This window comes from Zalophus californianus, chromosome 12 (assembly GCF_009762305.2).
Source record: "Zalophus californianus isolate mZalCal1 chromosome 12, mZalCal1.pri.v2, whole genome shotgun sequence".
In the NCBI taxonomy this organism is placed as follows: domain Eukaryota; kingdom Metazoa; phylum Chordata; class Mammalia; order Carnivora; family Otariidae; genus Zalophus; species Zalophus californianus.
Genome location: NC_045606.1, coordinates 40,902,860 through 40,917,482, shown reverse-complemented (window position 1 = coordinate 40,917,482; position 14,623 = coordinate 40,902,860). Strand labels below are relative to the sequence as shown.

Genomic DNA, 14,623 nt, shown 5'->3' with positions numbered 1-14,623 from the left:
TCCAGGGGCCTTACAATGTCTGAGCCAGCTATTCTACCACAGAAAAAGTTTCTCTACAGGAACTGCAGAGTATGTAGGTACTCCAAATATATTCGAGTTGATTACAAAATTACAGTATCAATGCTGTTTTCAGAGTTAACAAACCTATTCAAAATCTATAGCTTCCATTTTTTTCTTTACTGAAAAATGCAACTTAGAAGACAAATGAGTATCTTCAAAAAACACAAAATTCAGACTGTACATAGAGAAGTAATGAGTCAGAGACTATTTCTATAGTTTAAATGACATAACATGTGTAGGTTTCAGAAACTATAAAACTAACAACTCCCTCTTCAGTACCTTTGGTATTCTAAACCTACTTGTATAATAGTGTATTATTTGTTTACGTTATTATTCCATATTAGACCATAAATTCCTTAAAAACAGATTTCACATCTTATTCATCTCTACTTTTCCACTCTCTAGTGGAGAACCTGACATACAGTCCATGTTCAACAAATGTTTCTTAAACTGGAAAAATGAACTCAAGTTAAATACATAAACCTCCATTCCTGATCCTAAAATCCACATGTGAGTGTACATATAGACATACATGCATATATGATAGATGTTATTTTAATTTTTTCTTCATAAAGAGGGGACTTGATTTACTTAAGAACTAGAAAGTTCACACTGTAATATAAGGTCACCTATTTTTCCAGGGAAGAGTAACATCAGCTTAATCTTAATCACAAAGTAATGCTCAAAGCTAAATATGGTCAGTATGTTAAGAAACTAGGGTCTTAATTCCCAAGCTGAAATAGTCTTGTAGAAAACAGAAAAATGTCTAAAATGATTCTGAGATCTCCATAATTTTTACAGAGATTTTTAAAAAGTCACAATTAGCCACACCCAACACGATTTATTGTTTACTATGGACCAATGGTTGTGCTAAGTACTTTGCTACAATATCTCGTTAACCCCAATAATGATATGAGGTAGGTATTATCACCTCACTTAACTAAGAAATATTTTTTTAATTAGGAAAAAAACTTGGGTCTTAGAGATGATCTGGACCAATGTTCTCATTTTACATTAAAAAAAATAAAACAAGAGGAACATAAGGGAAAAAAAAATTTGTGTAATGCCGGCAGATATCTGGTATGAAAGAATAAAAAGACATAGAGGAAAACATACAAAAAAAGGAGAAGTCTTAGAAAAAGGTCTAACTTATCTAAGAAACGGTCAGAATTCAGATTATTACACTATCTTGAAGAGACACCCACATTCCTATGTTCATTGCAGCATTATTCATAATAGCCCAAACATGGAAATAACCTAAGTGGCCCTCAATGGATGAATGAAGAAAATAAACACATGTGCACGCACACACACACACAGGAATGTTATTCAGCCATAAAAAAGGAAATCCTACCATTTGTAACAACATGAATAGATCTTGAGGGCATTATGGTAAGTGAAATAAGTCAGAGAAAAATACTGTATGATCTCACTTATATGTGGAATCTTAAAAACATCGAACTTAGAGAAATAGAGAGGATAGTGGTTGCCAGGGGCCAAGGACAGGGGAAGATGACAGTCAGAGTACAAACTTTCAGTTATAAGATGAATAAGTTCTGGGGATCTAAGGTACAGCATGGTGACTCTAGTTAATAATACTGTATTGCATACTCCAAAGCTGCTAGGAGAGTAAAATTTTAATGTTCTCACCATAGCAACAACAACAAAATGGTAATTACATGAGGTGAAGGATATGGTAACTAACCTTATTGTGGTAAACATTTTGCAAATCTATACATGTATCAAATCATTACACTGTACCCTTTAAACTTACATATGTTCTATGTAAAAACATATACTGGTTTAAACTTGGATCTAAGTGAGTACCTTTTCTGAAATGCAGAAACCATGTATTTACCTGCCTCACTGAATACTGGCACACAGAGGCCCTGAAGGCAATCTCACAAACAGTTAACCAGAGTGTAACTCACTCATCATCTTCCTAATACACTTCCTTTTTGGTTCAGTGTCTCTCAGTTATCCACAATATTAAACTTAGAAGAAAACAAAACTCAAGAAATTAACTGCCTAGCCTTATTATTACTGCTATTTTTTACTTTTCCCAGCTACCCGTACTAATAAACAGCAAGAGTGGTCAACCTGAACTGCACTTATCCTTTCTACTGATATAACACAGAATACAGGTTTTGGAATCAAGACAGACCTGTCTTGCCATTTACCACCGGGGTAGCCTAAAACAAATTACTATTCTTTAAATATTTCCAAAGACCTTCAAAATCCTATGAGAAGCAAGGTATTTTCTTGTTTGTTTAACTGTGAAACATCCATAGTATATGTTATGAGGAAGTGACTAAAGGTGTTTCTGCCACTAGGATGATGCCTCAGTGAAATCAAGGTTCCCTCGTCTGACATTCTATGATCTATCAGGACTTCGCACTTGAAACAAAGAGATGCCTGTGGTACTGCCTTCAAGACATCCTTAATGGAGACAGGAAGTGCACAAGGCTTGTCAATCATGAAAGGGTGAAAAGCAAGCAGAGAAACGCTGAGATCCACCCACAGAAAGAAAAGCAGAAGACAAAGTCCAAAGAAACTTCTATTTAACATCTCAGCAGAGAGTTAGGCATAATGATGAGTGAAAGAAGCCAGACACAAGAATACACATGCACCATTCCATTTCTGTTAAATACAGTAACATGGAAAAATTAAATTATGGCGGTGGAAATCAGAACAGTGGTTACTTCCAGATGGAGAGGGAAGGGGGCCCGAGGGAGCCTTCTGGGATGCTAAAAATGTTCTGTATCTTCAGCTAGGTAGTAGTTTCATGAGTGCATACATATGTAAAAATTCAATGGGCTGAGCACTTAAAATCTGGCCATTTAAATGTAATAATACCTCCAAATAAAACAAATGAAGGGGAATGACAGTCAAATGAGGACAAGGACCACAAAAATCCTATAAGATTCTGTAACCTTTACCTTTTTAAGTTTTCAAAGTCTGGTCGCCTATGGTGGATTTCTCTATGGTGAGAAGCAGTAAATGTGTGTGCGTTCAGTGTTTCTTTGGAAGTAGCTAGGGAGGTGGAAGCTGGGCTATCTTTGCTGCCTTCTGTGTCTGGGTCTGAGGGGGCCAGCAACTGAAAGGAGAGAGTAAGTGGTGGCCAGGTGCCTGACACAGCGACAGGAGAGTCAGGGGAGACAGCTGAGGCCTGAGAAGTAACAAAAATACCAGAGGTGCCGCCCTCTCGTTGGAGTTAGTTAACAATTCTTTTACATACCCCAACAACCCTTGATATCTGGTAGGTACTTATCAAACTTTACCTACTTAGTTAAAAAATCCCCATCCTTCCAAAAGAGTATCTAGAAATTACTTCCTCCTAAGCTGACCTGGGATGACAACATCTACCGTCAGGCATGAGCAGTATAACCTCTACCACAAGCATCATCAGCTCGGATGATACGGAGGCAAGCCCTGTGTGTTCTAGGGTGTAACGCTGTGTGCACTCCATGGGATAGTTTTCGTTAGCTGTCAGAACCATGCGCTGCGCTCCTCTGACACATTTATGGAAGATGTTTGTGAGAGTCACAAAGAAGAGGGTACGGGAAGCCAATGAACGAACCTACATTAACCAATCCTTGACGACCCCACCCTTCCACCAAAGGAAAAAAGGGATGCAATGGTCTGAGACGAAGAGAGTATAACGAGCACGGCCCTACAACGAACCCTCTGTCTAAGTGGGTGATTCCCTTCTCACCTTTATCACGCTCATAGAGCAAGTCTTCTGTTGAGCAAGGGCTACCGTCCTGGGACCCGGGGGGACAGAAGGGGGAGACACAAGGTGAGTGGCTGCTGCAGCTACTGCTGCGCTCCTGCACCGAGGGCGTCTGGGTGTCGATGCTGCGCGTGCTGCTGCTCCGGCAGTGGGCAGGCAGCGGGGCCCTCCGGCCATCCGGGATCTCCACCGGCTGCAAGAGAAACAAGCGTCACGTGTGGCAGCGCCAGGGCGCATGAGCAAGGGGCCTACAGGGGATGCGGCACGCCACACGGCCCGGCCTTTCACCTTCCACGACCGTCTCGCCACGGTCGGGCTTCAGACAATAAAGACACCAGTCTTGTGTCCTGATTTCTGCACGTTGTCTCGACTGAGCGAGAAGTTTCCTTCCAGCCACTAAGGAAGGATAAGCTGTCCTACAAATTCCATAGCTCTCTGTAGGTACCCGAGGCTAGCCCTTCCCATAACGCTCCCCAAGGGTAGGGGAGTCCCCAGCGCCTACCACCATGTCTGGCCCAGGCAGACATCCATCCAGCAAACATGTGCTGCACGAAGTGCTCGAACTTCAAGAAGTCACTCTGACTTGCTAGTAAGAAAAGCCGAATCGCATACCCGCAGGTAGAGATTTTTCTGTCTGTTCATTCTTTATATTTTTTAGAGATCAGAAGAGAACCATGTTTTCCACTTCCTTTACAGATTACCCAAAATTTCTAATAAAGACATTTATTCTATTACTATTCCATAAAGGATGTTAATGTAACACAAAACAATTCTACTGTTTTGGTATCCATCTATGTAGGACGACTCATAATTTGGCTTGGTTCTAATGCATTGTTCTGCGCAGCAAAAATAAGAAATAGAAATGAAACTATAATCACAGAAACATATTTTGGACCCGAAGAGACCATAGAGTTCATTTTTCCAGCGTCCTTACAAATAAAGAACCTACCCAGCTTAGTGCAGCTGATGTCATGCTGATTACATGGCCTCAGGGCTTCTGTCACAGGGGCCCCTCCCTACTCTGCTTCGGCTGTAAAGATAAATCTTACTCCATTTTCCTAATCTGCCTACTAACAAAGTTCAGTGAGTAAAATTCTATATATTAATCACTTAAAATATTTTGTTCTTATATAGGCAAGATTGCAAGGCTAAGAAAAAGTACCAATATATTCCTATACTCTTAGTTTATTTACAACGTATTTTCACTGTTTTTACTCTGAGCTTTGTCATTTCAGAGTTTTCAGAAACACTGTCAGAGAGAAAAATGGAGTAAGATAAAATTAGGCAAGACTCAAAATGGATAACTTTTTCTATAACAAATAATCAAGTGAAGGCTGAAACCATTAACTACTGAAATACAAACTGCATTTATCTACACAATGCTATTAAATCAAACCTATAGCATTGTCACAACCTGACAATGACTACTCTACTATAAAAAGAATATTCAATTATGTAAATATTAGTTCATTTTGTAAACAAATAAAAAGGTAAAACTTTCCAATTAAGGAAAGATATATTCCCAAAGGAATATTACTTTACTTGGTCAAATGCTAAGAAAATGTTACTTTAAATTTTTTTCTTTCATTTAAATAAAGTTAGGTTTTAATTACAACTCTGCACTAAACCTTAGAAAGAACAAAGAATAAATCATTGGTGCAGGTGTTTTTGGACAAAATTGCATAGCAGTATAAGATGTGTGAAGTTCCAGGGTAACCCATGAGCAAAGGGCATTTTCAAAAATGTATTTGAGGCCTTCATGACAGAACTCTTTTTTTTTTAAAGATTTTATTTATTTATTTGAGAGAGAGAATGAGAGAGAGAGAGAGAGAGAGCGCACATGAAAGGGGGGAGGGTCAGAGGGAGAAGCAGACTCCCCGCTGAGCAGGGAGCCCGATGCGGGACTCGATCCCGGGACTCCAGGATCATGACCTGAGCTGAAGGCAGTCGCTTAACCAACTGAGCCACCCAGGCGCCCGACAGAACTATTTCTTAAAATTTAGATATATAAGTCAAGGAAAATGTTATTTTATAAAAGCGTCAGTATTGGTAATCAGTAAAATCAGAATGATGTACAGATTTGTAGTTAAAATACTTAAGAATTTGAGCTCTCTTTCATTTGTGTCCTTTTTGATAAACATAGTCTTTCTGTATTCCTTTTTCTAAATCTATAACAGTAATACATATATATATATCCATTTCCTTAACCAACTTCTGTTTTGTTGGAAGGTTATAAGAATTATAAGAACGAAACAGATTTTTAAAAACAACTATTTATGCAAAATAACAATGGGAAATATAAAGGCTTAGAACACTGATACACTTAACAGGACAATTTTCTTTTTTTAGCTCCTGGCAGGTTCACTAATGGTGACATTTTGTTTATTAAAACTTTGGGGCACACTTAATTGTCAATCTAAAAAATTCTAAAAATCAATATTTTAGTTATAAGTGTGAAGGTTACCCTAGAGTAATTCTGAAATTGCTACTATGAAATTAGAATACGACTTATTTAAAAGCAGAACATATATATATAAAATTTTATTTATTAAGTATAATGTACATTAAGTAAAATGTACATTAGTTTCAGGTGTACAACATAGTGAACTGACAACTCTATACATTATGAAATGCTCACCACAAATGTAGCTCCCATCTGTCACCATATAATGCTATTATAATACCACTGAGTATATTCCCTATGCTGTACCTTTCATCTCTCATCTCTGTGACTTATTCGTTCTTTTTTTTCCTAAAGATTTTATTTATTTATTTGTCAGAGAGAGAGCGAGCTCACAAGCAGGGGGAGTGGCAGGCAGAGAGAGAAACAGACTCCCCACTCAGCAGGGAGCCTGACATGGGGCTCATGACCTGAGCCAAAGGCAGATGCTTAACTGACTGAGCCACCCAGAGGTCCCTGACTTACTTGTTCTATAACTAGAAGCATAGACCTCCTAATCCCCTTCGCCCATTTTGCCCATCCCCCTCCCCGCTCCCCTCTGGCAACCACCAGTTTGTATTTATGGATCTGTTTCTGTTTGCTTGTTTTGTTTTTTAGATTCCACATATAGGGGAAATCATATGGTATTTGTCTTTCTCTGACTTATTTCACATACCATAATATTCTCTAAGTCCACTCATGTTGTCACAAATGGGCAAGATCTTATTCCTTTTTATGGCTGAGTAACATGCCATCATGTGTCTATTATATAATTATATATGCTTTTCATATATTTTATTTTATATATTAAGTTTAAACATATTTAAATACACACACACACACACACACACACACACACACACACACACACACACACACACACCACATCTTTATCCATTCATCTATCAATGGACACTTAGGTTGCTTCTATATCTAGGTTATTGTAAATAATGCTACAATAAGCAAAGGCGTGCATGTATCTTTCTGAATTAGTGTTTTTGTTTTCCTAAAGCTGTATTAGTAAGTTTTCTATCCTAGTACAGTTTTGTTTTGAAGTTCTTAAGGAATCAGCAAATATGTGACAGATTCTTTCCTCCTCAAAAAATTAGATTTTTCACTAAAGTGAATTTTTTGGAAAATTTCATTTCCTTACATTTAATGCTTTTAGACATTACTTAATGTATTAAGAAAACATTTTAATGATCAACAGCTAAGAGACAGCATAATTTCCAAAGAGCTCCTTTATAGTATGATAAATACAAAATAGAATGTTAACATGAAACATCTAGGAAGAGTAAGTGGCACAAATTTTGGGGAAGATAATTTTAGCAATATTCATCAAAATTTAAAACACACAAATGCTTTGATCCAGCAATTTCACAAGAGTACATGTTTTCTAAAGCCCTGCTTGTGATGAGAAAAACTGAAAACAATCTAAATGCCCATCGACAGAGGACTTCTCAGTTATGGTACATCATACAATGATTCACTAGGTATTAGAATACACATACATATCAGGAATGATATACAAGATATTTCCCATAATGCTCGTATCTGCTAAGCAATACTGAGAATTGAAAGAAAGTCTTACTTTTTAATCTTATAAATATAAAATTGAACTGTTTGGATTTTGAAATTAAATCAGTTTTAAAACCTGCACATTACTTAAAGGAAAGACACACATTTGACATAAATTAAATCATTATTTTGGTTACCCCCCAAAAAATCACAGGGGTAATTAAGTCAAAGGCTACTTGATGTTTTCTTTTGTTGAGTATACATTTAAGATGTGGTCAAATATAGGTTCACATGCAGTAGTGTCCAGATTTCTTTTCTGGCACATAGGTAATTTATAAAGCATTTTTGGCAAATTCAAAATGGTTCAATGACCTCATCATAAGGGAAGGTTAAACTAACAAACTCTTAGAAAAAACACAAGTATCGTTGTGACCTTAGATTAGGCAATGGTTTCTTAAATATGACTTCAAATATACAATAACAAAAGAAAAACCCAGGGGTTCCTGGGTGGCTCAGCCAGTTAACGGTCTGCCTTCAGCTCATATCATGATTCCAGGGTCCTGGGATGGAGCTCCCTGCTCAGTGGGGAGTCTGCTTCTCCCTCTCCCTCTGCCCCTCCCCCTGCTTGTCCATGCTTGCACTCTCTCTCTCAAATAAATAAAATCTTAAAAAAAAAAAAGAAAAACAAACCAAACTTTATAAAAACTGAAAAAGTGTTTGTTTCAAAGGACATCATCAAGAAAGTAAAGCGTGAAAGACAACCCACAGAATGGGAGATATTTTCAAATCATACATCTAATAAAAACTTACTAGAAAATAAACTTCATAAAGAATCTCTACAATTCAATAATAAAAGGACAAAAATCCAGTTTTAAAATGGGGCAAGTGATCTGAATAGACATATTTCCAAAGAAGATATACAAATGGCCAATAGCACACAGAAGATGCTTAACACCATTAGCCTTCAGGAAATGCAAAGCTACACCATGAGAAGATACCCACACCCAACAGGATGGCTACAATAAAAAAGAATTACAAGTATGGGTGAAGATGGAGAAACTGGAACCTTCATACAAGTAAATGGTGTAGTGCAGACACTCTGGAAAACAGTCTGGCAGTTTCTCAAAAGGTTAAACAAAGAGCTACCAAACCAGCCATTCCACAACTAGGTAAATACCCAAGAGAAAGGAAAACATGTTCGCATGAAATCTTGTATATGAATTTCATAGAGCATTATTCATAATAGCCAAAAAGTAGGAACAAGACCATGTTCATCAATTGATGACTAGCTAAATAAAATTCACACACTGAGTATTTGACAATAAAAAGGAACCAAGTACTGATAAGTGTTACAACATGGGTAAACCTTAAAAACATTATGCTAAATGAAAAAAGTCAGTTACAAAAGGCCACGTATTGCATGATTCCATTTATATGAAATGTCTAGAACGGCAAAGCTGTAGCTAGAGGAAGTACATTAGTAGCTACCTACAGCTGGGGGCACTGGAAGGAAACGAGGGATGATCACTAAAGGATACAGAGTTTCTTTCTGGGGTGATGAAAATGCTGTAAAATTGATTGTGGTGATGGCTGCACAACTGTGAATATACTTAAAAAAAAACAACACTGAGTTGTACACTTCACATGGGTAAATTGATGGTATGTGAATTATAGCTAATAAAGCTGTTACCCAAAAAAGGACTTTTAAGACAGTTCTAAATATTAAAGAAAAAAAAAGGATTCAAACACTGCACGTAACCTTACCTTGGACACTTCCTCCTTCCCATTATTTTCTTTAATGAATACCTTTTCTAATTCAGGACTTATTCCTTCTACATTGCAGGGCACACGTGAAACGGATGATTTTGGCACTGATATATTTGACAGTGGCATGGGGACTGATCTTGATCCAGTAGCCTGCAAAACATAAGATAAGGTGGTGTCAAATTATTTGTGGCCAAAAAACTCAAGAAATCAAGAACTAAAGAGCACGGTAAATCTGAAAAAGGAAACTCAAATGAGTGGAGTTATTTCAACATTTCAAATACAATTTATAAATTCAGATTCACATACAGAAATTTAGGTTCTAAAAGAAGGTAAAAACTAGAGTCAAAATAATCCTTTAAGGTGACGTGTAAAGGTATAATGGCATAACATATACACTATTTCATTAGGACAGAAGACAGACTCTTCTGCACTGTTTCTTTTTCCCTTTGCTGTTTTTACTGAAAAAGCATAGTTGAAATCATGTCAGTTAAGTGGATCATGTGGCTTTACTGGACAGCTGTGTGTGTGCGGTTAAAAGATTTGTTTCCTTCACTGTTACAATTACCTTCTAGTATTTTTAATTTCCATTTTGAAAACCTTATGGATTATTAAATAATGTGGCAACAATATATCATGTTCAGTTCAATAACACTCACTTAACAACTTTAAGGTTGTTTTCAAAAGTCCTTTGGAGGAGTTCTCAAGAATTAACCACCTCTCATGGCTGTCACAGACAGTACCAAAAAGTATAAGATAAGCCTTTTTTAATTTTTTTTAAAGATTTTATTTGACAGACAGAGAGAAAGAGCGCACAAGCAGGTGGTGTAGCAGACAGAGGGAGAAGCAGGCTCCCTGCCGAGCAGGGTGCGCCTGATGGGGGGCTCAATCCCAGGACCCCAGGATCATGACCCGAGCCGAAGGCAGCCACTTAACCGACTGAGCCACCCAGATGCCCAAGATCAGTCTTTTAAAAAAAAAATCCAGGGCGCCTGGGTGGCTCAGATGGTTAAGCATCTGCCTTCGGCTCAGGTCACAATCCCAGGGTCCTGGGATCGAGTCCCGCATCAGGCTCCCTGCTCAGCGGGGAGCCTGCTTCTCCCTCTGCTTCTCTTTCTCTCTCTCTCTCTCTCTCTGTCTCTCATGAATAAATAAATAAAATCTTTAAAAAAAATCCAGTATAGTTAACATACAGTATTATATTAGTTTCAGGTGTATAATACAGTGATTCAACAATTCTATACATTACTCAGTGCTCATCATGGTAAGTGTACTCTTCATCCCCAACACCTACTTCAGGCACCCCCCCCACCACCACCTCCCCTCTGGTAACCGTCTGTTCTTTAGAGTTAAGAGTAAGATAAGCCTTTTGATGCTCAAGAAACTTCTACCACAGAAAGGAAATAAGGAAAACAAAGATGAACAAGGTAAAAATAAAAATAATACATGTTCTCTATCTTACTCAGAATGATTAAAGTTGATCTGTAGGATTCATAATGAGGTGGACTGCTAATCACTGATTAACACATGAATAATACTTCCTGTACTCAGTGCTGTGCTTCTGCCATCTGTGAACCGCTGCCTGCTAATGTCCTTTGTTATTGATGCATGAGATTTTTTCATATTGAAGTTGTACCTCTTTGTCATACATGTGCTGCTTACTTTAGTATCAGATATCTTTCAGTACTTTTAAGGTTTTTCATTCTTAAATATTTAACCTATCATGATTTATTTTTGTGTATGGTGTGAGGTAGTATGTTTTTTGCCACCCAGGAATCAAACTGCCAACCTTTATGATTCTATATTTGATTTATGGATTTCTATATTTGATTTGATTCTGATTTCATTTCCTTAACAGATAATCCCTATACAGAGCTTCACTTTAATTGCTATTTTATAGTACATGTGGGTATCTTATAGGAAAAACCTTTTCAAATTTTCTTTTCTATTAATTGGCATTAGTTTTCCATATGACCTTTGAGAACAACTTTTCAAGTAACAAAACAAGTCCTTCTCAATTTCCATTGGAACTCAATCTGTACGTTACTTTCGGGTAAATTGCTATTTGAAAAATATTGAGTCTTCCCTTCCCATACATGAATGTGCTGGGACTTCCCATTTAGGTCTTGGTTTTCTATTTCATATCCTCAATAAAATCTTATAATTTGCTTATTTTATGTCAAATTCTAGGCATTGTGTATTTTTCTTATATGCGTGTTTGAGAACTGTAACATAACAAGTAACGTATATTTGATGTCTGTCCTGCTTCTTGACACACATTTCCCAAAATTCTTGTAATTTCCTGAGTGATAGGTATGCTAGGGGCATCTTTTGGGTTCCAGTATTTGGTTTCTCACCCTGGACCTGGACACAGAGGTCCTAAATCCCTTGGAATTTCCTGGGTGATAGAAGAAAGAGTCTTCTATTCTAATGAGGTGACTCTTGAGGGGCTCCTGGATAGCTTCTAGTCAACAGAAAGATCAAGCCATGATTATAAGCTTGGAACTTCCAGCCCCACACATCCTCTGGAGGGGGCAGAAGGGCTGGAGATGGAGTTAATAATGGATCATGCCAATGTGATGAAGCCTTCATAAAAATCTCAACTATGGGTTCAGAGAACTTCCAGGTTGGTGAACAGGTACCCACATGCCAAAAGAGTGGCACGCCCCGACTCCATGGAGGCAGAAGCCCCTGCACCTGAGACCTCTCCAGACCTTGCCCTATGTACCTCTTTATCGAACTGTTCGTCTGCATCCTTAATTATATCCCTTATAATAAAAGAGTACACATAAGTGATTCCCTGAGTTCTGTGAGCCACTCTAACAAATTATTGAACCTGAAGTGGTTTTTGGGAATTCCTTCCTTATAGCCAGATGGTCAGAAGTACAGATGACAATCTGGGACTTGTGACTGGCATCTTAAGGGGGGAGGGTGGGCAGTCTTGTAGGACTGAGCCCTTAAACTGTGGGGTCTGTGCCAACTCCGAGTAGTTAGTGTTATATTGAATTGTAAGACACTCAGCTGGTGTCTGGAGAGTTGGCAAATGGTATGGGAAAGCCTCCCACACATGTGGTGTTAGCAGTATTCTAAGTAGAGGGTACAGTGGTTTACCTTCATTCATATAAGAGAAACTACTGATTTTTATGTTTATATTTAATCGTCTAAGTTCTCAGTTTTTTCTTCTTGTTATGAAAAATTATAATCATAAGCATAATTAAATACTATACCGTAATGAACTCTCATGTGCACATCATCCAGCTTCAAAAATTACCAACATCTGCCAATCTTGTTTCATCAAGTATCCACTTTTCTTCTGTTCTTAGGTAATTTTAAAGCACATTCTAGACTTCATACTTCGCCTACAAATATTTCAGTATGTATGGCAGATAATTGTTTTTATACCTAAGCACAATGTCAAAAATTCAATGTAAATTAGGAACACCTGCCTAAGTCTTTTTTGTTAAATCAGGAAGTCAATAGATCTTCTATAAATGCATTAGGCTCTTTACAGAAAAGTTGCTTGAAATAAACAGAGTAAGAATAAAATATATTATTTCTACCAGGTAAGAAAAAAATCATACTTTGTCTCTATAATATTGCCTTTTTGAGAACTTAACATAATGAATCATACACTATGTAGACTTTTGCTTCTGACTTTCACTTAGCGTGATGTTTTTGTGATTCAACCATGTTCTCGTAAGTATCAGTAGTTCCTTCCTTTTTACTGCTGAGTAGTATTGCATGGGTATTATGAAATGTCGTTTTATCCATTCACCAGCTAATAGATATTTGTTTCCATTTTTTGACTTATAAATAATGCCTCCATGAACACTGATGTAAGTCTTAGTTTGGACATAGGTTTTTATTTCTCGTGCCTAGAAATGAAAGAGTGGAATTTGGGGGCTCTGTAGTCAGTGTATGTGTGTTTAACTTTTTAGGAAAAATGCCAAACTGTTTTCCAAAGTGGTGGTACCATTTTGTGTTCCCATTAGCAATGAATGTCTGTTCTTCTTGATCCACATCCTTACCAACACTTGGTACTGGCTATCCTGTTGGTTTCAATGGTTTAGTTCATTCACTTTGATTTTCTAAATATAATCATATCATATACAGATAATGAAAGCTGTTTCTTTTTCTCACTGCTCTGTCCAGAGCCTCTAAACCACTAGCAAGTAGTATCAGTAATTATGGGCATCTATGACTTGATTTTTATTTTAACAGAAATGCTTCCAGTATTTTGTTAGGATCTCACTACACTTGCAGTAAGTCACATTGGGAAGTGTCTTATTTTTAGTTAGTAAGATTTTATCACATAACAATACTGAGTTTTTATCAAGTAATTGTTCAGCATCTACTTTGACCTTCTGATGCAGTTAACTAAACTAACACCTTTCTTAATGCTGAATCATCCATATGTTTCTGAAACACCCTGTTTAGATTTGTTTTGATTCACTACTTGGGTTTCTTTTTCTATACTACTGTATTTGATTTACTAAAATTTATATCAATATTTTAAGTGAATTTGGTCTAGAAGAGCAATTCCCAAACTTATTCCATGGAAATACATGTTCCGGGGGGGGCAGCTGGGGGATCCCCAACAGAATTCTAATCCTCAATTTCTGTTTATGTAAAATAGGGGTAAATATAGATAAAGAGATATAGATGGCTTAAGGTACTAGTAGGAAGATTAAATGAGATAATGCCCATAGTTGCTTAATAAGTGAATGAGCTAGGATTTTAGTATCAATCATCCTTGAGGTGACTACACTCTGTTAGGTCTATTATTAAAAGAAAATTATGTATATGGGGGGTGAAAAAACTTCTTGCAACAATTTAACCAGTAGTAGTCATTTAGTAGAGCTAGGGATTTATATTATTAATTTTTTAATCCTAAAATAATGGATCCCCCCCTTTATAATGAACCCTTTAAAAGGAATTATTCAAATGTGGACAAGAAATTAGCCTACCTGAGTGTGATTGATTGTTATATGGTTGCCATGAAGAGGTGACTGACGATCTTTCTCCTTACTGTGCCGACTACTCTGTTTACTACGTTGTAGTTGCTGCCTCAGTTTGGCAATCTGCTTTGGGGAGAGGGGAGGAGAAAC

The 14,623-nt window shown here is 37.2% G+C and overlaps 1 protein-coding gene across 1 annotated transcript in view; it reads right to left on the bottom strand.

Moving 5' to 3' along the window:
• GLCCI1 (glucocorticoid induced 1) overlaps nucleotides 1-14,623 on the bottom strand; it is a 103,063-nt gene that overhangs the window by 13,569 nt on the left and 74,871 nt on the right. Inside the window, exons 4-6 of the mRNA XM_027572953.2 lie at nucleotides 14,483-14,596; nucleotides 9,516-9,668; nucleotides 3,776-3,986 (exon numbers count right to left, since the gene is read on the bottom strand). Of these exons, the coding sequence (XP_027428754.1) occupies nucleotides 3,776-3,986; nucleotides 9,516-9,668; nucleotides 14,483-14,596 (478 nt within the window). The remainder of the gene's footprint in view (nucleotides 1-3,775; nucleotides 3,987-9,515; nucleotides 9,669-14,482; nucleotides 14,597-14,623) is intronic.